The sequence below is a fragment of the Saccopteryx leptura genome, chromosome 2 (assembly GCF_036850995.1).
Source record: "Saccopteryx leptura isolate mSacLep1 chromosome 2, mSacLep1_pri_phased_curated, whole genome shotgun sequence".
NCBI lineage: Eukaryota > Metazoa > Chordata > Mammalia > Chiroptera > Emballonuridae > Saccopteryx > Saccopteryx leptura.
The window spans coordinates 33648749-33671890 of record NC_089504.1 but is presented as its reverse complement, the minus strand read 5'-3'; the positions used below and the strand labels follow the sequence as shown (position 1 = coordinate 33671890).

The following is a 23142-nucleotide window of genomic DNA, read 5'->3' as shown; positions in this document are numbered from 1 at the left end:
TCTTGATGGCCTCACTTCTCTGTTCTCACTCCCCACAGACTGTCTTCCCCATCCCAGCCCGGCCACACTGCAAAATGCCAGTAAGTAGCATCCAGCCACTGCTGTGAGGAGCTTTGGCCCAGAAAGCAACTCAGAGAAGACGATCAGTCTTTGTCTTCAGCTCTTTCTATCCATCGGCGTCCTTTTTGATGTCATATATCACTTACATATAGACCCTTAAATGACTAGAAGCTTCTAGAAAACAGACTGCAGTAACAAAACATGCTGGATCATCTAAGGGTGCATAGGCTGACAGTGTTTCTTGTCACGCAGTCACAAAGCCGTGTCTTTTGTTATCGTGACCACATTAGGTTCATGCTTGGCACCGTATAACAAGGGAAAATAGACACCTTAAAAATATAGATGAGAAAAAAAAAATAAGCAATTCCAATCAGTGCTCTCTGGGAACTTCGGGCTCAGATCTCTAAACGACTACGTGCTGTGCTGTCCCCATTGTCACGTCACTGCACAGCACACGACCAGAGAGCAGGGTTCTCTTTCCTCCTTACAGTGAGGAGGCAAACTGTGGCTCAGACAAGCTCACTGATTTGTCCAGGTCACTGGAGCAACAGAGCTGGGCTACTACTTAGGTTCCCCTGACTGCCAGGCAGCAGGTACAGGCACTGGAAGCCTGAGGGGTCAGACTTGTGACTGCTCACCATGCTAGTCAGTGGCACTGTCCCTGAGTCCTCACCAGCATTAGGAGAATCCTGTTTCTGTGGGAAAAGCCCGGAAGGCTGGGCCTTCCCCTGTGCGTGAGCATCAGTCACAGGACTGGGCATAATCATTCTCTTGATCATTCAACAGATAACTCCCTGAGTACTTACCCAATGCTGAGTATTCCACTAGGCCCTGGGGACACAAGGGTGAACTAGACAGAGGTGGCCTCTGTTCTCAGGAGCTTGCAAATGACAGTTTAGAAACATTCTCTAAAAATGATAAATTATTAAACATTTTTAAAAGATTCCTTAAAGTGGGTTCATAACTGATGGCTGTTGGGGGCGGTGAGGAGGCTTGGGTCAGAGGCTCTGAGTGATACAGTCTGGCTGTGCTTGCCTAGACACCTCACATCTAAACTTTGTGGCACCCAAGTCTGCAGCACAGGACCTGGGAATGCTGGCCCGGAAGTCAGAGGACAGGACCCACCTGTATAAGGTGACCAAGAGGCCTGCTGGCTCCCAGATCTATATCAGCAACAGCAACCCAGGGCATCCTTACACCGTCCTGAGGGGAAACATAAAATGTCAGGGCTGGAGGGACTCTGCAGAGTGAGGGCTGCATCTCACCTCCCGTCCTACAGAAGGGGTGACTGACTGCAGCCCAGAGAGGCAAAGGCCCCCTCCAGGTCCCGCCACGAGTCAGCGCCCAAAGGGCCTCCTGGATAATACAGTTTCAGGCTTCTAAGGGACAGCATTTGACAACTTGAGTCTACAATTACCATGGCCTGGATTAGGACCCTTTGCAGTAACCCTGGCCTTCGGGGGCCATGAGGTTACTTAAAAGAAGCCAAAGATGAGATTAGAGCATTTTTGCTGAGTTTTTTATTTCATGATGCTGGATACCATGGGTGCAGAGCCATCGACATTTCTTGACCAGTTCTCAAAGTGGACACTTGGAAAAAAAAATACTTCCTTTCCCATTCAGTGTTTTGCAAGCCCCTTTGAATTTCAGTGCCTTTCCAAACATCACGATTTACAGCGCATGCCTGGAGTGGGGGAACTTTATCAGGAAAGCTGCAAGGTATCAGCTTGGCGCTTTGCCTTCATCCTTAACCTAGAAATGTTTTGCCTGGAAGATTCCCGTTCCCTCCCTCATCTCCTCTGGTGACCTCTGAGCAGCTTGTGACCCTCCACCCAAAGCGCAGGGGAATCCTGGCGCCAGAGGGATCATTCTCTTTCCACTTATCAACTGGGGAAAAAGTGAAGGTAGACTGAAAAATATGGCTGCTGGTGGCTCTGTTTTACTAAGTAAAGAAATACAAGAATCTGGGAAGGAATATTATGTAGAACAGCTTGGACTCCAGACCCCTGGCACTTAATGTGGAGTCCAGAATAGCCCTCCCAATCTAATGATAACCACCCTCCCTTGCTAATTACCACTGCCATCAGTTTCTCTTCATTATGGTCATCCCTGGCCATACCCAGTAGCGAAACTAATGACAGCCCAGCTTCACAGCTGGATACATCACTTGCCCTAATGCTTGACCTCTCATATGAATCAATTCTAACTGATAAGAAAGGAGCCCAGAAATACTCATGGTTGGCTGAACCAACATTTATTGCCTTAAGCTTTGGGCTTCCCCTTTGCAGAGTTGTTTGGCCAGGAGGTCTGAGTTAGTCCATCCCAGACCAGCTTTCTGATAAGCACCCCCAGATGAAGGTGTGCCATTCCTGTGCTGGGGAGCTCAGGGATTTTGAGGACCCCCCAGAGACAAAGGAAAGCCTGACTCCATGACCTCCAGGACAGGGGACAGTGGCTACCCGTGCACCCAAACACCAGGAAGGGGTTTACAGTGTATAACCTTGCCTTTCTGTGTCTCCAGGTTGGTACCGCGCATCCTGGGAATTCAGAACTCATCACCTTTCACGGTACACGCTCCCTTCTTCACATTGTTTCCCTGGGATATTTCCAGACCCTCCTGTCTCTGCTGGGGAGGTTTCTACTTACCAATGGCATAGACTAGGTCAGGCATGGCCAACAGCTTTTGCCCCCGGGGCCAGATTAGAAAGAAAACTTTTTTCACTGGCCGAACAAAATATTAAAATGAAAAAATGTTAAATACAAAAACAATTCATTTAAGTAAACAAAATTTTATTATGTAATTTGTTTATGAATAAATGTGAGTGAAAATATATATATAATATTATTTTAATCAAAATATATTTTAATAAAAAATATAATTACATACCATATAAATATCTAAACTGTATCACAATCAATCGAAACAATATTTAATTAATAGAATGAGCTTGAAGGGGTTATATCGCAAATAAAACAATTATTTTGTTTTACAAACAGACTGGGCATGTTTTCAGTTATCAGCTGCAGCTATTGTCTATGCTACAATGCCACTTGATTCAGCACATTTGGCAAACTCCGCCTAGAAGAATGTGGGTTTCACATCACCGCTAAACGTCAAACAGTTCATATTGAGTACAGACAAGTACAAAAGTTGTAAATCTTTATAATGGAATTTTTTTAAAAAGTAAAGAAGTATTGCGAATCCATTTGACCAATTATTGGAAGTTAACCCTAGATTAGTCACAGATGGAATTCTTTTCCACGTGTCACTATCTTCTTAAATATCTCGATTTCCAATAGTCAAAGATGCTTCCGCTTCTAGTAGCTGAGATTTTAAAGTAGCGGAGAATATTAAAAATTTAATCACGGGCCGCATAAACTCATTATGCCAGCCGGATCCGGCCTGCGGGCCGTATGTTGGCCGTGCCTGGACTAGGTGGTCAGGAAGACCCGCTGCACGTGTTAGGAGGTGGGCTCACAGCCGAGCACAGGCTACGGGACTGGGCACTTCTGTTTGCTTTTGTCACCCATCTGTCTATTCTACACATCTTGGCTGAGCTTCCTACTTGGCAAGAAGCACTCCATTTGTGTATTTGTTAGTTTGTTCGTAAAGCAACCACTGACTGATACCTTCTCCTTGCTTAGTGCTGTCCCCTGTGAATTCTCTACGGTTCCTGCCACCCAGGCACTTAGGCTCTGTTAAGTGAAAGTATTTTAAAAACCACTGTAATGCAATATACCAAGAGCTAGTGCAGGGCACAGCCAGGGCTGCTCAGAAGGGCTTTGCTGCAGAGCATGCTCGGACCAGCAGTGTCTTCATCTCCAGGAAGCTTGTTAGACTTGCAGAAGCCTCTGCAGGCCTGACCGCAGACCTGCTGAGTCCGAAGCTGCATTCTGGCAAGCTCCCTGCTGCGGTGCATGCACACAGAGTGTGAGGAGCCCTGGCTCTGAGCATTTGATTGGTAAATGTCAGCAAGTTTGAGTTCTGTAGGAGCTTACCTTCCACACCTCAGAGTGGGGGAAGGGCCAGGAAATTGAGCATGCAGGCGGGCGCTCACTCTGGTCCTCTGTCCTCACGCATCCTCTGTCCCTCTTCTGATTGAGAAGTCTGGCCTGACCTGTGGTGAAGCAGTGGGTAAAAGCATCGACCTGGAAACGCTGGGGTCGCCAGTTCGAAACCCCAGGCTTGCCTGGTCAAGGCACATATGGGAGTTGATGCTTCCTGCTCCTCCCTCTGTTCTTTCTATCTCTTTCTTCTCTCTGTATCTCCTCTCTCTAAAAAAAAAAAATGAATAAATAAAAATGTAAAAAAAAAAAAAAGAGAAGTCTGCACACTTGCAGTTTAAACAGGTGAAGGCCTTTTTTTTTTTTCTTTCCAATACCGCCTTCTGGCTGGGCTCTGTCACCCTGGCTGGCCAGGTGGTAGTTTCCCTGATGATATCTGGCCCCATGGGTTTTCTGTCACTGTGGTTACAAAGTTCAGGCTATTTTCAGACTCCATGCTCAGATCCAGTTCAAGGCTTTCCCCTCCTCCTGCTCCAGGTGGGCGTTGGGAAGGAGGGGCCGGCATGGATTTGCTCTCTCAGATGCCCAGTGGTGTCCCTTCCTGACGGGGTTCCTCTGGGAGGGGGGGGGAGCACCTTTCTGGATACTGGCCCTGGTGCCCCAGGTATCCTCCTGCTTGCTTCTGTTCCTGCTCCTTCAGAGGACCAGCCATGTGGGTGGTGGTCTCACTGACCCCGTCTCTGGGCTGCACCACGGTCTCCCTGTGGGTGGTGGTCTCACTGACCCGTCTCTGGGCTGCACCATGGTCTCCCTGTGGGCGGTGGTCTCACTGACCCGTCTCTGGGCTGCACCATGGTCTCCCTGTGGGTGGTGGTCTCACTGACCCGTCTCTGGGCTGCACCATGGTCTCCCTGTGGGTGGCGGAGGTCTCAAGAGCCCCGCCCTCCAGATCCTGGCTTCCGCCGCTCTCCCAGGTCAGTGGGGCCTAGCCAGGTGTGACCGCATCTCCCACTGACCCCAGCTGGCAGTGCCATGCCTCTGGTACATTCCTCCCCCCACACTGGGAAGACTGAGCCCCAACTTCATCTACACTCTGTGCCCCTGTCTCTAGCTCAAAAGCATTGGTCAGTTGATCTCTCTTGCCTCCAGGAATTCAAAGATCTAGTGACCATGACCCATCAAGATGGGGGAAAGGATCGATTCTCCTAATGACTGAACTTCCAGAAAGAGTTCATGCCTCTCTCCATTATAAAGAGTAGGGGGAGGGGATGCCTGTGATACCAGTTCTGCAGAGGGGGCTTCTCACAAGCCCTGTGGGAGAGTGGGCTGTCGCACAGTTGGAATTCTTCCAACTTTGTCAGTAGACTACTTAGCACCCTTCGTTGTCCTTTGCGACACTCCTGAGATCCCGCCTCCCCCTGCACCGCCATGCTGCCCAGTCAGAGAGGAGAGGAGAGGAGACTGCGAGCCTGGCTTGGTGTGGAGCCTCAGACATGTGTGTGAGGCCATGGGAAAGTTCACTGTAGCTTCTGCTGGCTCCCATGATGCACTGCTGGTATCTTTATGATAGCACTTATTCCATCCTCCCTCCCATTACCCTTCACGGGGTCTGTCTCCCCAGCAAGACTGAGCCTCTCAAGGTCAGGAATATGTCTGCTGCATCGACCTCTGTCTTACCCATCAGTTGGCAAAGGACTTGACGCTCTCATTAGGCCTTTGTTTGTTGAGTGGACCTTGCTAAAAGGGCTAAGTTTGAAAAAACTTGTCTCAAAAACATTTTATATAAGGCGAAGGTGGTTCTCTACTTTTTTTTTTCCTTTAATGTATGTGTATTTTGTGACAGGTGTTAAAGGAGAAAAAGGATCCTGGGGTCTTCCAGGCTCAAAAGGAGAAAAGGGCGACCAGGGGCTCCAGGGACCACCAGGTATTTCACCCCTTGGGCTAGCTCTGGCCTTTGGTTTTTGTCCCTGAAAAATCCAACTGAGTCAGAGAGTAAGACCAATCACACAGCCACCCTGACCACCAGCTCCACAGAGTTCTAGAGAGACCTAGGCATGGGTGACGTATGTCCAAGATGGAGCACATGTCCAAGAGAGACCAGAAGTTCTCACTATTCATGCTTCATATGCAAAATGAGGCCTAAAGCGGGTCCGGGACGTGCCCAGGGTCCCACAGCGTTTGGGATGGGGGTCCAGACCAGGACAGGTTTCTGCCTCCAGCCCCTGCGCCCACTCTGTTAGTTTACCCAATATGGACTCGCTTCCATTAGGAAATAGTTAACGATTGCCAACTTGGAGACTTTGATTTTTAAATTTCTGAGACTATGATTTCGAATTTTACGAAGTGTTTCTTTTCCAGGCCCTCCAGTGGACCCCGCTTACCTGAGACATTTTCTGAGCAGCATTCAGGTAAGTATTTCTCTTCTAAATTTGGGATTGTGTTGCCAAGTCCTTGGGCTTATGTCAGAGGCTGGTTTATCCTACTCTTACTAAATGTCCTTTGAACGTCCTCTGCTTCCAGGAGGAGAAGGGAAAAGGGGGCTCAAAGGAGAAAAGACAGGCTCTGTTGGTGACTTCTCTGTGTCAGGGCCTCCAGTCCATGCCTGGCTGTGAGAGGTGATTCCTCAACATCACCTTCCTTGTTGAGTGAGGCCCCTGCATGTGACTAGGCAGTTGGAGAGTCAAGGGTCCGCCATAGCACCACAGGCAGAAGCAGGACTGGCATGTCAGCCTCTTGTTGACTGATGAGGACCTTGGCTGAGGCCCATGGAGAAAAGGGAGCTAGCCACAGCCATATGCATTCATGTCACTTCCAAGTCACTATCTGTGGTGCCTGATTTATGTTAATGGTAGAAAAATCGTTAAACATGAAGAGATATTAATAACGAACACATGAGATAATGGAGGCAGAATGGTAGGTGAGGGAGATATTTTCAGAGGGGCTATTTGATTCTTTGGATATCTCATCAAAGAGGGAGCTGTTAGATAAGTGTGGTCTTTTTAGGCCGACAAGTTTTTCCAGGCCACATAAGAGGAAATTGAGTTATGCCTCTAATAAGATTATGACAAGATCATTGACCCTCAGGGACCATAAGCAGGCTCTGGTCCCAAAGTGCACCATGGGGGTAAAGCCAATAAAGTCAGGGGAGTGGGTTCCACTTCTAGATCAGCTGCTAATTTGCTTTGAGTCCTTGGTAAGTCCTGTCCTCAGTCTAGGTTTTGGTTTCTTATCTGTGAACTGGAAAGACTGGACCAGATGATCTCTAGGGGCTCTTCTGAGTTTGGGGCTCTCTGGGCTTCTCTCGAGTGTCATTCATCGTGATAACTGGGCTGCTGCTTGTTAGGTCATACACCACCCGAGCTGTGCCCAAGATCGAAGATAAAGATGACAAAGCTGGTATTGATTGACTTCTTACAAATGTCCTCATAAAAAGACGAGACAGATGTCCAGTGATTAATGGTGCTTTCTCATTTCTGTCCCTGTGCCCTTGCCTTGACAGGTCCAGGAAGGGGAGCCTGTCAGTGGGCTCCAGGGACCCCCAGGTGTTCCTGGCCTGCCTGGGCCACCTGGCTTTGGAAGACCTGGTTCTCCTGGGCCACCAGGACCCCCAGGGCCACCAGGACCTCCAGCTATCTTAGGAGCAGGTTAGTGCTGTGAATGGTGTCCTCAGTTATGCTGCTGTTGTGGTCAGGGTTACCACATCGGGTGGCATGTCAATGACATGCTTGCTTATTTGCTTGCCTTTTTCTACCTCTTTCTTTTCTTTTTTTTTTTTTATTTGTCAAATTGAGATAAGTCACATGCTGTAAAATTCACCCACTTAAAGTGTCCAATTCAGTGGTGCAGCCATAACCACTGCAGTTCTAGAGCACTTCCATCACCTCAACAATTGAACCCTGTACCAATCAGCAGACACTCACTTTTCCTCCTCCCCTCAGACCCTGGCAACCAATACTCTACTCTCTGTATCTACAGACTTGCCTGCTCTGGACATACATATCAGTAGAACTGCATTTTGTAGCCTTTTGTGTTTGGCTTCTTTCCCTTAGCACCGTGTTTTCAAGGGTCATCACGTGGTAGTGTGTATCCGAACTTCATTCCGATTTATGGCTGCTTAATGTTCCATTGTAACCTTCTGTTTATCTGTTCATCAGCTGGTGGACATTTGAGTTGCTTCTACTCTTTGGCTGTTATGAATAATGCTGTGAACAGAAACAAGTTTCTGTGTGGCATGTGTTTTCAGTTCTGTGTATTTACCTAGGAGTGGGATTGCTGGCTCACACATGCTTAACTCTTTGAGGAAACTTATCAGACTGTTTTTGCAAAGTGGCTGCAACATTTAACACACCCATCAGCAGTGTATAAAAGTTTCAGTTTCTCCTCATCTTCATCAATATTTGTTATTACTATATCTTCTTTTTCTTTTAGCCATCCCAGTGTGTGTGAAGTGTGAAGTGGTAGCTCATTGTGGTTTTGATTTGCATTTCCCTAAAAACCAATGCTGTTGAGTATCTTTTTCATGTGTGGGTGGAAACTTCTTGACAGCTTTGCCTATGCCTGGCCTTAAGGAACTTGAGGACAAGCACTGGTTCTAACTCTCTATGTAAAAATTCTTTCATCTGTTGGTACCTCCTTCCTCAAATGAAAAGTGAATGAAACAGAAGAAAATCTCCATTTACCAAGTGCCAGGCACTCTGTTAGTCACTCTGTTACATTAGTCTATTCAAATCTCACAAAGCCCTTCAAGGAAACTATCAGCATCCCCGTTTTACAGACGAGGACAGTGAGATCCAGAGACATTTAGAAACCTTTCCAAGGTCACACAGCTAATAACTGGCACCAACAGGTTTAGGACCCAGATCAGTGTAGCTCTGAAGCCTGTGTTCTTCCCACTCTGCCCACGGTAGGAAATAATACTAGCAGCGATAATAGCATGGCTGCATCTTTGTTGGTTGTTTGGGTTGACGTGAGCCAGGCGTGGAAACACACTTGGGGAGATACCTGCAATGTCTGGGACACTGGGGAGAACTTTCCACGGGAGGTGACTTTGGAGCTGGGGCTTTGGCTTCGTCTTGGATCTTTTGGCTGCAAGTGACAGAAATTTAACTCAAACTAGATCAAGCAAAAGGGAAATGTAGTGGATACAAGGGAAGGGGTGACCAGTCCATGTGCGACAGGGGCAGACATGTAGCAGGAGCTCAGGCACAGCCAGAACCGGGGATGTAACCCCTGTGAGGGTTCTTGGCCACCTGTTATCTCAGCGACTCTGTGTGCTAGCTTCATGTTTCTTCACCACAGACCACATCCTCTGCATGGTGGGAAGTAAGGGTACTGACAACTTACAGCTTCTATCATCAGCAAGAATTCTGGGCCTTCCTTCTCAGTTTTAGTGGTAAAAGTCCTGGGATGGGGCAATTCCTGGGAAAGGACTTTGATTGGCCTGACTTGGGCCAGTTGTCCAACCTTGGACCAGTTCCCTGTGGCCAGAAGGTAGGGTCGTATGAGAATATGGCAGCTCCTTCTGGAACCAAATGGTTGTAGTGATAAAGGGGAAGATCCCAAGAGATACGGACCCTACAAAGAAAGAAGGTGCTGGATGGATAGGTGCCCACTCAACCTGGAGGGGCGATCAGGAATTACCGCAGGTGGGGGGACTCCACAGGGCAAGCACAGGACGCAGAGAATCTGTTGTCCGCAGTAGCCCTGCACTAGGGGTCCCCAGGACTCCCTGCTCAGTAGAACAACGACTGCCCCTCACCTACTGTACGGCAACTCCGAGTTTACGACACACTCTCGTATTCATTATCCCACTTCATCTTCATAGCAGCCTTGGGCGGGAGATGGAATACATACTGCTATACAACTCATTTCATGTATGAAGAGACTGAAGCTCTGAGAGGTTGAGACTTGCTCAGGGTCACAGATACGAGTAAGGGACATGGCTGGGCTCCAAATCCGAGCCCTCTGCCCCTCTCCCCATGGGACATTCACCACCTGTGTGTGGATTGTCAGGTCCTATGTGGGGACAGCACACTTATTTGCAATAACCTGAAAAACCTGATACAGCAATTTTACTGGGACTTGTGAAAAACATCCTTAACACTGCAAGAGCCTTGCAGATGGGGGGCGGGGGTGGGGAGGATAGAGGATTATTAGGTAGAAGGACAGGAAAAGAATAGCTGTAATAATACTTCTTTATGCTCTCCTAAAGTCAGGGCCTTTTGTTGGGGAACTATAAACTCCTTGAGAATTCAGGGGTGATGTGCCTCTAGGAACTGTCCTACCACTAACATATAAAATTGTGTGCGTGCAAGTGCATTTTTCTAGGAAAGAGAGCAATAGCCTTTATCTGATTATTAAGGGCCCTGTGACTCTTCAACAGCTAAGAATCTCTGGCTACATGCCATACAATTTGCAGAGCACATTCCTAGTTTATATTGCTCTCCTGTTCTCATCACAGCCCTGTGCAGAAGAAATGCCTGTTTACATTTCGCAGATGAGGAAACCAGGATTCAGAGAGCTTGCTGTTTCCCCAGGAGCACACAGCAGAGAACTGAGACCCTGGGGACTGAGGCCCTGCCTCCTGCCCTGAGACCAGGGCTCCGGCCACCTCACTGCCTTGCCCTCCACCTGCAGCTGGGCGCCGTCACCTCCTCTTTCTGAGTCTGTTTTCTCTGTTCAGTAGTTACTTGCTTGTCTCCTGGGTGAAGTAAGTTATAGGAGTCAGGACATTTTTGGATGTGAGTGACAGAAAACTCAACTCGAACAAGCAGCAGCAACAAAGGGAATATATTCACTTATAAAACTGAAAAGTCCTGGGCGGGGCTTCATCCAGTGCTACGATCAAGAAGCCCAGCTCTTCTGCAAACCAGTCCACGTGTCTGAGTCCTGTGCTGGGTCCGGAGTGCCCAAGGTTCAGAGCGCACTGCGAGTGGGGTAGCACGTGCTCCCTTAGGTGGCCATGTAACACCTGAGGCATTTTTCAGAGAGTGCGACTTTTCCTAACGTTGTTTTTCTGCTTCGTCTTAGCTGTGGCCCTGCCAGGCCCGCCAGGCCCTCCAGGACAGCCAGGACTCCCTGCATCCAGAAACCTGGTCAGTATAGTAACCAGTGTGTATTTTTTCTGTGCTTTCCACGGGTTTAGTCAGCACTGCAGCTGCAGTGTCGCGGGCTGGGACACCTTTATGTGGGAATCAGGCCTCCATGGCAATAGCATTGGTGCAACCCCACAAACAGGATATTTATATCTCTTCGGATGGCTTGTTAAGTAAAAAGACACAGACTACAAAATCATTTATGATTTAAGTTGTACCTTTGTAATCCTTAATTCACTAAACTGTAACTAGAACCAATGGTATTATATCAAAAAAACATAAACACTGGGCCTGGTTGGGTAGCTTAGTTGTTTAGAACACTGTCCCAACATGTCAAGGTTGTGGGTTCAATCCTTAGTTAGGGTGCATGCAAGAATCAACCAGTGGCCTAACCAGGTGGTGGTGCAGTGGATAGAGCATCAAACTGGGATGCTGAGGACCCAGATTCAAAACCCTGAGTTCACTGTCTTGAGCGCGGGCTCATCTGGCTTGACTGCTGGCTCACCAGCTTGAGTGCAGGGTTGCCAGCTTGAGTGTGGGATCATAAGCATGAGCGCATGGTTGCTGGCTTGAGCCCAAAGGTCACTGACTTGAAGCCCAAGGTTGCTGGCTTGAAGCCCAAGATCACTGGCTTGAGCCCAAGGTTGCTGGCTTGAGCAAGGAGTCACTGACTCTGCTGTGGCCCCTCGGTCAAGGCACATATGAGAAAACAATCAATGAACAACCAAGGTGCTGCAATGAAGAATTGATGCTTTTCATCTCTCTTCCTTCCTGTCTGTCTGTTCCTATCTGACTCTGTCTCTGTCAAAAAACAAACAAACAAAACAATCAATCAATGAATGCATGAATGAATGAAACAACAAACTGATCTCTCTCTTTCTCTCTCTCAAATCAATAATAATACTAATAATAATAATAGGCACTAGAGTGTAAGCAATAATCACAACAGGCCCTGTGCTGGTAATTCTGCCTCCTCTGTTCTTCCCAAGGATGTCTCCCATACACTCAGTCCCTGCAGGTCACTGGGGCAGGCTAGAGCACCCAGAGGTTATTATGATGCATCAGCAGAGGGACAAATGCCTCACAAGGATGTCAGGCATCCTAAGAATGCTCTATGATCTTTGTGGGCTTTTAGTTGGGCAGTTGGGCTGCCAAATGAAAGAACAGTCCAGCAGATGATGGAGTGTTAATATTTCGTGCCTTTGGGGGATTTCTAAGCCATTTTGAGACACACAGTCATTATCTTCAAGGCTAGGTGAAAATTAATTTTTTATAATCCTTCTCAGTTAAAATGAAAAATGAAAGCTCTCTTGGCTGATATTTCTTGGAGACTTGGTGCTTGTTGAGAGATTTTTTTTTTTTTACAGCTTTTATGTCTGCTCCTGGATATGCCAAGATGTCCATCTAATCTTTGGCAGCTTTTTTAGACAGAAATGACAGACCCTCATTTTCTGTCGCGTATTTAATATTGTAACTACCCGATGAGGCAAAAATGATTCGAGACCTAAGTCACATTGTTCACTTGCTTCATTTCTTATTCTAAATGAAAACAAGTTTGAAATTCTTAGAGGAGCAGCCTGAGATAACACACTGAACAACGTCAAAGCCCCTGCGTAGCTCACAGAAATGCAAGCGGCGAAACTTGCCAATCGTTTTGCTAATACCAGCACCCAACAAAGACAACTCTATCTGCAGTTTTTAAATGTCTTTATGCTCACAAAATATTATCTTCTTGTTTTAACACAGCTATTATAATTTAGTATTGTGTTCCAAAATAATTCATGTTTTTGTTTTTGTTTTATCAAAAAAGATTGTCCTGACCCTAGTCAGGTAGCTCAGTTGGTTTAGGGCATTATTCAATATGCCAAGGTTGCAGGTTCAATCCCCAGTCAGGGTACATGTAAGAATCAACCAACGAATGCATGAATAAGTGGAACAACAAATTGATCTCTCTCCTTTCTTTCTCTCTAAAATCAATACTACTACTACTAATAATAATAATAATTAAAGATTGTTTTTGATAACAAAAGATTGTCCTAATGAAGTGATATATCACTATATGGCACAGTAAGCCTTTTCATTGACTATGAGGGGGATGGTATTGAATTTGACAAATAGTCCAGTTTTTCAGGTGTGCCCCCAGTTCTCATGGTAACTGCAGTGTTTGGAATTTTAAATTACCCGACAGGTCACAGCCTTTAGCAACATGGATGACATGCTGCAGAAAGCACATTTGGTGATTGAAGGGACGTTCATCTACCTGAGGGACAGCACTGAGTTTTTCATTCGTGTGAGAGATGGTTGGAAAAAATTACAGGTAATTCTTAAACATTCTTTAACAAACTGCCTCCAGACACCCTTGAGAAATAATAATCTACTCCTGCCAATGCTATCTTCTGTTTTGAAAAGAGGCGAACAGTTTCTAGTTGTTTCATTTTCAATGCACGGTGTTTTTTTCTTAAAGCTGGGAGAACTGATTCCCATTCCTGCCGACAGTCCTCCACCTCCTGCGCTTTCCAGCAACGTGAGTGGTTTTCCTGCCTTGCATCGCGCTCCTCCCTTCCTCAGCACTGACTGAGTCCCCCTTGGCGCCCAGCATCGAGCTCTCCAAACTCTGCAGAGCCGGCTCTGCATGGTTCAGTATCTGGTGGAAGCCCAGCAGTGACCAGACAGAAGGTCCTCACTACAGAATGGAGAGAAAACTGTACCCCGAGGCTGGAGAGCTGTTCCTAAGTCGTAGCTGAATCCTCTTGGACAAGGAGCTTGCCCTCTGTTGGCCTCAGTTTATTCGTCTGTGTTATCATGGTTGGCATAAGCAATCTAAAAGAACCCTTTAATATTTGGCACTCATTGGCAACTTACACTGTCTGTTTCTTAAGCCTATAGCAACACGTTGAGCAGGTACTATCACCCTCATTTTGCAGATGAGAAAACAGGCTCTGAAGGGTGACGCCCCATTAAGTGAATGAGTCGACTATAAAACCTGGGTCTTCTGCTTCCCTGCTTTGATGTTATTTCTAAAAGATTTGAGAATATTCCCTGTTTCTGAGGATTGTTTTTTTATTCACGCATGTTACTTTTCCCAGTGAAGAGTGGCCCAAAAGACCATAACAAACTATTTAAAGTATCTTCTCAAGAAACATTGCACTTGCACCTAAATGTACTCTGAAGAGCAGATTGAATGAAATGAAATATTCAGACCTGTTTGTTTTCCTTTTTTACACAATAGCCACATCCACTTCAGCCTCCAGTGATGTCTGTTTCAAGTGCCAATTATGAGAGACCTGCAGTAAGTACAAGTCCTACACTTACCTGCAAATGCTGGGTGTGTATCTACTATGTGCCAGGTCCCATACTGGGCACAAGGGCCTACCCTCAAGATGTATGTAGACTAGAAAGAGAGGCCGACAAAAAATAGGAAATTACAATGCAGGGTGGTAAGTCTTTTGGGTGAGGCAAACACGGGAGGCTGGGAGTGCAAGGTCAAAGTCTGTCTTCTTTAGGGGAGGTGGCCTCTAAACTAAGACCTTAAAAGGCAGTTGAGAGCAGGAGAGAGCCAGGTGGAAGCAAGAGGGGGGAATTCCAGGCACAGGGTGTGTGGAACAGAGGGAGGCAAGGGGGAGTGCTGTACATTTCTGTATTGTGAGTATTTCCATCTGGCTAAAGGAGTAACGTTCAAGGCAGAAGGGAGATGTTCAGTCTGCAAAGAGTATGGACTAGTCATCAAGGGCCTGTAAGCCATACTCAGGACTTCAGCTTTCTCCAGTGGGCAGTGAGGAGCAATGAAGGACCTTAAGCAAGAAAAGGGCATTATTATAAGATAGGCATTTCAGAAATTACCTTGAATACAGTATACAAATGGATTGGAGGAGACAGGACCAGTAGATGGCAAAAGACCAGTTAGGCAACTACTGTACATTCTAGACTATGAACACAGCAGTGAACGTGTGGAAAGAGGGCAGACTGGAGGAGATTAAGGAAACCTGAGGGACAGCTCTGGCTATTGACTGGATGTGGAGAGATGTAGATGAGGGAGCTCAAGAATGATGTCCAGGTTTCTTCTTGAGTAACTGAGTGATGGTAGTTTCCTTTCCAGAGTCATTTGCAGGAAGTACAACTCTTGTCCCTGCTATTAGTCTGCTCCACTATTTCTACAGACCACCTGTGCTAAGGTCTTTCTTCCTGCCTCCCCTCCGCTCCCACCCCTAATGCACAGACATGGGTTATATCTACAAAGCTTACACACAACTTTGGGTTGCCATGGCACTGATCTTGGCCCAACTCAATCTGATCTTACAGCTGCAGAGCCCAGTACTACTTGGCTCAATTCAGAGTCTTGAATGAGATAGTCTCTATGGGTCATCTTGGGTCAATAACCCACTCCCAGACAAATCAAAAGCAGCCAAGATTGCATAGCCTAAGACCACTCTTTTTTTTTTTTTTTTTTTTGTATTTTTCTGAAGCTGGAAACGGGGAGGCAGTCAGACAGACTCCCACATGCACCTGACCGGGATCCACCCGGCATGCCCACCAGGGGGCGATGCTCTGCCCATCTGGGGTGTTGCTCTGTTGCAACCAGAGCCACTCTAGCGCCTGAGGCAGAGGCTATAGAGCCATCCTCAGCGCCCGGGCCAACTTTGCACCAATGGAGCCTTGGCTGCGGGAGGGGAAGAGAGAGACAGAGAGGAAGGAGAGGGGGAGGGGTGGAGAAGCAGATGAGCACTTCTTCTGTGTGCCCTGGCTGGGAATCGAACCCAGGACTCCCGCACGCCAGGCCAACACTCTATCACTGAGCCAACTGGCCAGGGCACTAAGACCACTCTTTTTAACAAGTGTTGTGGGGGCACTGTAGCAAAGAACAAGGCATGGCTTGGCAGACACCAGAGGAACATGTCCTATAGTGCTGTCATTAACCACACAGGAGCTGATGTGGGGCTAGTGAGTCTGAGGCACCTGTGGGATATCTGAGTGGGGACTTCCAGGAGAGAATAGGATATGAGAATCTGAAACCCCACAGTGGGTCTGTTCTGGAGATATAGGCTTAGAGTCTTCAGCCTAACCATGGCAATGATGGTGGGTGATAGGATTCCCTAAAAAGAATCTCTAGAGTGAGAAGGGATTGGACCAGGAGGAGCCCCACCACCATAAAAGGGAGCTGATGAAGAAATATGACAAGGAGAAGGAAACCGGGATGCGATAACCAGAGAGGAAGAAAGAATGCCAAACAAGGTAGACGCCAACAGTGTTACATTGCTGCCATGAGGTTCACTGAAAGAACTAAAAGGTGCCCTTCAAATTTAGATACCAGAAAAAAACGTTTTCTGGTTTGCTGAGGAGTAAGTGGGAGGTGAAATGAGGAAAGAGAGAAGCAAGTATATGTAGCCCTTAAAAAGGGTTAGCTGTGAAGGAGAGAAGTTAGCTAAAGGAATTTTAAAATAATATTTTATAAATTCTAAAGTAATTTACTGTATTAAGTTGAGACAATCAATACAAAGACTGAAGAAGAAAACAGTAAATCACCTATAACTTTACCAAAACTACAACCATCCACAAAGTCACCATTTTAACATTCTGATTATTGTAACATTCTTGTGCTCATTACAAAAAACGTTCTAGCAATTAGAGAAATACAAACATGAGTGCACAAAAGACCCAGATCCCACCATTTAGAAACAGCCATCATCCCAGACATTTGTCTGCCTAGTTCCTTAACTGAGAGGTGGAAGTGGGTGGCATTAGAGGCATGGCAGGGAAGCCCTGAACCACTGCACCATTCCTAAGTGTCCCCAGCAGCAGGGAAGCCCAATGCCATCCAGGCTTCTTGGGGCTGCCCTTTGGTGCAGGCACTCGAAGGACACTGGTTGGAGGGTGATGAGATCAGAGGGCCTCTTCCCTTGGGTTCCACAGTCTGCAGATACATGAGAGGGAGGACGACAAGGGTAGGGGCAGTATAACCAGGTAGCAAGGGCATCGGAGGACCAGGGCTTATATGTGGGGCTGGAAGCCTGGTGGCCTAGAAGTAGTCATGGTAAGCCAGCATCATGCCGAGGCTCCTCCCCATCCTAAAGGCTGGGGATGCAGGAGCATAAAGTGCTGCTACCTGGAGCATGCATGGAAAACCTCATTTCTGGCCCTGGCTGGTTGGCTCAGCGGTAGAGCGTTGGCTTGGCATGCGGGGGACCCCGGTTCGATTCCCGGCCAGGGCACATAGGAGAAGCGCCCATTTGCTTCTCCACCCCCCCCTTTCCTCTCTGTCTCTCTCTTCCCCTCCCGCAGCCAAGGCTCCATTGGAGCAAAGATGGCCCGGGCACTGGGGATGGCTCCTTGGCCTCTGCCCCAGGCGCTAGAGTGGCTCTGGTTGCAACAAAGCGATGCCCCCGAGGGGCAGAGCATCGCCCCCTGGTGGGCAGAGCATCGCCCCTGGTGGGTGTGCCGGGTGGATCCCTGTCGGGCGCATGCGGGAGTCTGTCTGACTGTCTCTCCCCGTTTCCAGCTTCACAAAAGAGAAAAAAAAAAAAAAAAAAAAGAAAAAAAAAAGAAAACCTCATTTCAGTGGGGGTGGGGGTAGACTTCTACTTAGCATGGTGATATAGGCAAAACCAGGGAGAGAGAAAATAAAAATAGAAGTTGGGGAAGTAGCTGGCTTGGAGTCCGTCCTTTCCGAAATGAGGAAGGAAAGTGGTGTTGAAATGGAAGGAAATGTGCAAAGAAGTGCAAGGTGCATGAGGCAGTCTGGACACTAGCTCAGGGCTGTGTGGGCCACTGGCCGCACACTGGCTAAGCAGAAGAATGCCAACATGGCGACACTTGGGACTGGGGACATTTGGACCTGAGAGGCAAAGCAGAAATAGGGCCTGACTGCATGAGGCTCATTTCATGTCCTTTGGTTTAAGATCTTTCAAGGTGTTTTTCTTTTCTGGAGATTTGGGCCCGGCTTCTGCACCAGCCCTCCCAGCCCTATGCTGATGATGTAAAAGTTGTTTCTAAGATGTAGGAGGGAGATGATGACTCTTGGATTGTGGGTGTATTGCAGAGGGTACAGCAGCCAAGGCTGGGAGAGAAGGTTGGGTTTGGGGAGCAAAAGTATGGGAGAAAACAGACCATAGAATGGCTTTTATTTTGGCTGCTGACCACAGTGGCAGAGATGTGAGGCTAGAATTACTGTATGACCCCATGTTTCCAAAAGGATATGTCCCAGCAGTCTTAGTAATAACTGTCACGACCTTCTCCTTTCAATGCCTCTTCTCTCCGGCCCCTTGGGGACAGCCCCAGGCCTACTCGAGAGGTGGAAGAAAGGGCAGGAGGCAGATAGGTTGGTGTAGTTCTGGGATCCAGGACCACAGCTGGCTTAAAAGCCTCCTGGAAACTGAACTAGACCCAAGAGTCTCCACCAAGTGGTAGGCAGGGCGGATTCAGATCTCTGAAGTGCTTTATCCTGTATCCTTTTTCTCACATATGGGAGAACTTCCCACCGTGTCGAGCTGTTCAGAGAGCTGACACCGGCTGCTTTGGGAGACCTGAGCTCTTCTTCACTGCAGACGGCAAGCTGAGACTGAAATTCCACTGGCAGATAGAGATCGAATAAGAAGACACCCTCGGGTGTGCCTTCCATTCTGAGATGTCGGGGATCTTGTTCGGAATAGGAGATGGTTATGAGACTCGGGGTTTGCCTTTAACTCTTTAACTGCACTGTCTTCTCTCGTGTTTTTCAGCTGCACCTGGTTGCTCTGAACATGCCATTCTCTGGGGACATTCGAGCTGATTTTCAGTGCTTCCAGCAAGCCAGGGCTGCGGGGCTGTTGTCCACGTACCGAGCATTCCTGTCCTCCCATTTGCAAGATCTTTCCACGGTTGTGAGGAAAGCAGAGAGATACAGCCTTCCAATAGTGAACCTCAAGGTAAAAATAAATATGGTCCCATGGCCTCCTGGGTGCACTATTCTCCACAGGTATTGGAGGCAATGGCCACTCTCTGACTTCATCAGAAGTGTGCTGGCTCAAGGCCAAGCCTGCTCCTGATTGTCTGTGTGACTTCGGGTGGTCGTTCTCCCTCTTGGGAACTCGGTTTTCTAATTTGTACGGTAGTCCTTCCTGCTCATGTGACTCATGGAGCAGACAGGAGGAAGGAATGATAACCTCTTCCATTTACATAGCTTTTTTTGAATGTTTCCAAAGTACTTTACATTCATTATCTTAATAGATACTTCCAAGAAAAATGGGAGTTATTCTTTTGTCAGATGAGGAAACCAAGGCTCAGAAGGAGAAAGAAGTTTGCTCAGAGTCACTACAATCTAGTGTTAGTTTCCTTGATCCCCACATCTGGGGCTCTTGGTTCCACCTCAGGAGACCGTCTGTAGGGCATCAGCTAAGTGGCACCAGAAAACAGCTGGTAAGCACCGGCCCCAGAGCGGAACGCTTTGTCCTGCACCCTGCTTTGGTGTCCTTGGCACATCTAAGCTGCCAAAGCCTGAAAGATATTTCTCTGCCCTCACGGGGGGCAAGGCAGGACCTCATAGGACCCCTCAATGGTATAATTATACCAGGGAGGTAGCCAACACCTTTAAAGCTACAGAGGGACACTGCTGTCCCTGCTCACACACATCCTGGGTCCTGGCCTCCCACCAGATCTCAAAGGCCCTTTGAGACCCTCGGGTTTGTGGGACCCCAGTACTCCAGTTTGGAACCTTGAGGCTGGCGTGTTCCCTCCTGACCCTACACCCAGCACTTTGCATCTCTGCCCAAGGTTTTTCCTACTACATTCAGCCATTCAGATTATCTGTATGATTGGAATACAAATAATGAAGGAAACGGGGCTCCTTCAGAAAAAATTTCTCTTCATATCACCCATAATGTGGAGTGGCACAAGTTTAAGGCTCAATGTATACATATAAAAATTTTCAAACAACAATAATAAAAATGAAGACCTGAAACACTTTCATGGGAATGAGACTGTGTATACATGTCATAAAAAAAATGGCCTCAAGAAATAAGACAGTAAAACCGAAAGGGTTCAAGAGTGGATTATAAAGTCAAACCACAAACATTTCCTGAGTTCCCACTCTGTCCAGACTCTATGATTGGGGTTGGTGGCTTCGGTGTGAGGTGACATCTGGCCTTAAAGAATGAGTAAATAGCCAGTCCATTTGCAGGCTGAGGGTACAATGATTCTCATGTGGCATTTTTTTTTTTTTTTTTTTTTTTTTTTGTCTCCATAGGGCCAAGTCCTTTTCAATAATTGGGACTCAATTTTTTCTGGCCATGGAGGTCAGTTCAGTACACATGTTCCAATATACTCCTTTGATGGCCGAGACGTGATGACAGATCCTTCTTGGTAAGTAGGGGTGGAATCCTCAAAGTATATGGTATGATGGACAGTTTTAGGAGACATTCTAATCATGGCACGCTTTTGTCTGCTGCCCCTCTGGGTAGTTGCCAGCGTAAAGCCTCAGAGAGGCAGCTGAGGGCATGGAGAGAGCCTTGGTTTGGGACCAGGAGACCTGGGTCCAGGACCTTAATATGGGACCTTCAACAAGGCACTTCTGCTCTCTGAGCCTCAGCTGTCTCACTTGTCAAATGGGCAAGGTAATATCTATCCCACGGAATCATTGTGAAAATAAGGTGATAAGCGTGAGAACATCTAGAATGCAGTAGGCACTTAATAAGTGGTAAGAATGTTACTCTTGGTGACCCTTTAACCCTGTACTGTGAGCTGCTCTCCAGTCCTTGGAAAACTGTGTATGCTATTAAGAACAGAACAACTCAGCAAACCTTTTCTCAGCAAATACTGTATGCCATGCCTGATGCTGGGCCTGGAAGGCACAGTAATAAACCTATGCAGCCCCTACCCTGAAGGGGCTCACAGCCCACAGGCGAAGACGGACACAGACCAGCTGTGAGTCTAGACCAGTGGTAGTCAACCTGGTCCCTACCGCCCACTTGTGGGAGTTCCAGCTTTCATGGTGGGCGGTAGTGGAGCAACCAAAGTATAAATAAAAAGATAGATTTAACTATAGTAAGTTGTTTTATAAAGATTTATTCTGCCAAACTTAGCGAAAATCCTACATAAAGTATTTGGTAAGTAATTATTATTATATGCTTTAACTTGCTGTAACTCTGCTTTATCAATTTTATAAAGTAAAGTTACTTCCCTACTTTATAAATCACCATTATTGTGGAATTGGTGGGCAGTTAGAAAATTTTACTACTAACAGAGATACAAAAGAGGGCGGTAGGTATAAAAAGGTTGACTAGCCCTGGTCTAGACAGAACTTTGTCATCGGAAAATAGAGAAGCAGATAAGATGATAGGAGCACAGAAAAAATATTGCCATTACTTGGGGGTGAGAATCAGGAAGGCTTCCTGTAAGTGGAAGCATTTAATGGACTTGGAGAGATGAGAAAGAATCACTGGTGTGAAAATGAAAGAGGCTGCTCTGGACCGAGGGAACTGAAGAACAAAGGTTCACGGGGCACCGAGTATGATCTGAGAACAAGTGTGAGCTGGACGTGGTTGGAGCGTAGAGTGCTCAGCTAACTGGGAGAGCACTGAGGGCGGAGAGACAATGTGGGGTCACACCATGGAGGGTTCAGGGATTAGACATGATTCATTAGCCTCATGCCAATTTGTTCACTGAGATATGCCACGAAGAAAAAAAACTAACACGACAAAATCACTTTTCAGGCCCCAGAAGGTCGTCTGGCACGGCTCCAGCACCCACGGAGTGCGTGTTGTGGATAAGTACTGTGAAGCATGGCGCACCACCGACATGGCCGTCACAGGACTGGCCTCCCCACTGAGCACCGGGAAGATTCTGGACCAGAAAGCGTATAGCTGCGCTAGTAGGCTAATTGTTCTCTGTATCGAAAACAGTTTCATGACAGACGCTAGGAAGTAATGACCTTCCCATGATCCTTGAGAGTTTCCCAGTCTTTCTTATGTGAAGAGTTGACACTGAAATCTAAAATGTTTGAATGTTGTAAATATTAGTGTTTTTTTTTATCACACATTCATCACAACAGCAACCAAAGAAAACATACCTCAATACACCCAAAACTGAAGACATCGAGGACTCAGATAAAAAAACCAACATCTGATCCATCTATTGGTGCTAGATTCTGCAGGAAACCCCAGGCAGTGTGAACACATCCCAACATGGTTAAGGGCAAGTTGAAAACAAAGGCCTTGGCATTCTGCCGACTGCATCCTTCAGAAAGTCATTTCCTCCTTTTAACCATTGTTGTTGAGTGTAAGATGTCCTTCGTGTTTTCTTACAAAGTCAGTGTTTAGAAACGTTACCCTTTGTTTAAGTTATGTGCAGACCAAATGCTATATTCTTTAATATACATTCATCATTTGCAACTGCTGTTCGCACAGCGATATGGAACTGCTCAAACGATCTTATTTGTAGTTTCTGATACTATCAGACTTTAATGTTTCTTTTCCCCTAAAATATTGTCATCATGCTTAAGGAGTTTTATATTTTTGCTACAATCATCTTCTGGTATGGCATCTGTTTATATCACTCTGACTTGCTGGAAAAGTTTAAACTTCATGTTATCTGAAACTAGAAAAGAAATAACACATAATTACGACCTTTGCCTTGGTGGCCCTGCCCCCCACCCCCACCCATTTGGCAACTTTTGAGTTATAACTGCGATTGAACAAACAGGTTCATGAGGATGGATTTCCCGAGATACCTATATCTTCATGCTGTATACTTTGATTGTTTTCCATGTAAGTGACATAAAAATATCTTTTCCAGGCACTTTCTCTTATTTGACTTTTTTCCCTCGTGTTCCTTTATTCTGCACTACTGATATGGAAGTGGCCTTGGGGTGAGTTTACAGACCTTGTCACTGGCACTTGTGTAGTCCTTGGGAGATGATCAGAAAACAGGAAGATTTTCCCATCATGCTCATCTGCTCCTGCTTGCTCTCTCCCACTTGGTGGAGGCAGAAGGACCCCAGCACGGGAAACAGGATGAA

At 46.8% G+C, this 23142-nt stretch overlaps 1 protein-coding gene across 4 annotated transcripts in view; it reads left to right on the top strand.

Moving 5' to 3' along the window:
- Positions 1-22916, top strand: part of COL15A1 (collagen type XV alpha 1 chain) — a 103908-nt gene extending 80992 nt beyond the window's left edge. For all 4 annotated transcript variants that reach the window (XM_066367574.1, XM_066367572.1, XM_066367571.1 and 1 more), the window contains 12 exons: positions 39-80; positions 2582-2627; positions 5909-5989; positions 6424-6473; positions 7565-7709; positions 11095-11159; positions 13348-13476; positions 13624-13683; positions 14389-14448; positions 18872-19057; positions 20374-20489; positions 21839-22916. In XM_066367574.1, the coding sequence (XP_066223671.1) occupies positions 39-80; positions 2582-2627; positions 5909-5989; positions 6424-6473; positions 7565-7709; positions 11095-11159; positions 13348-13476; positions 13624-13683; positions 14389-14448; positions 18872-19057; positions 20374-20489; positions 21839-22052 (1194 nt within the window). In that variant the 3' untranslated portion in view covers positions 22053-22916. The remainder of the gene's footprint in view (positions 1-38; positions 81-2581; positions 2628-5908; positions 5990-6423; positions 6474-7564; positions 7710-11094; positions 11160-13347; positions 13477-13623; positions 13684-14388; positions 14449-18871; positions 19058-20373; positions 20490-21838) is intronic.
- Positions 22917-23142: the final 226 nt, after the last annotated feature.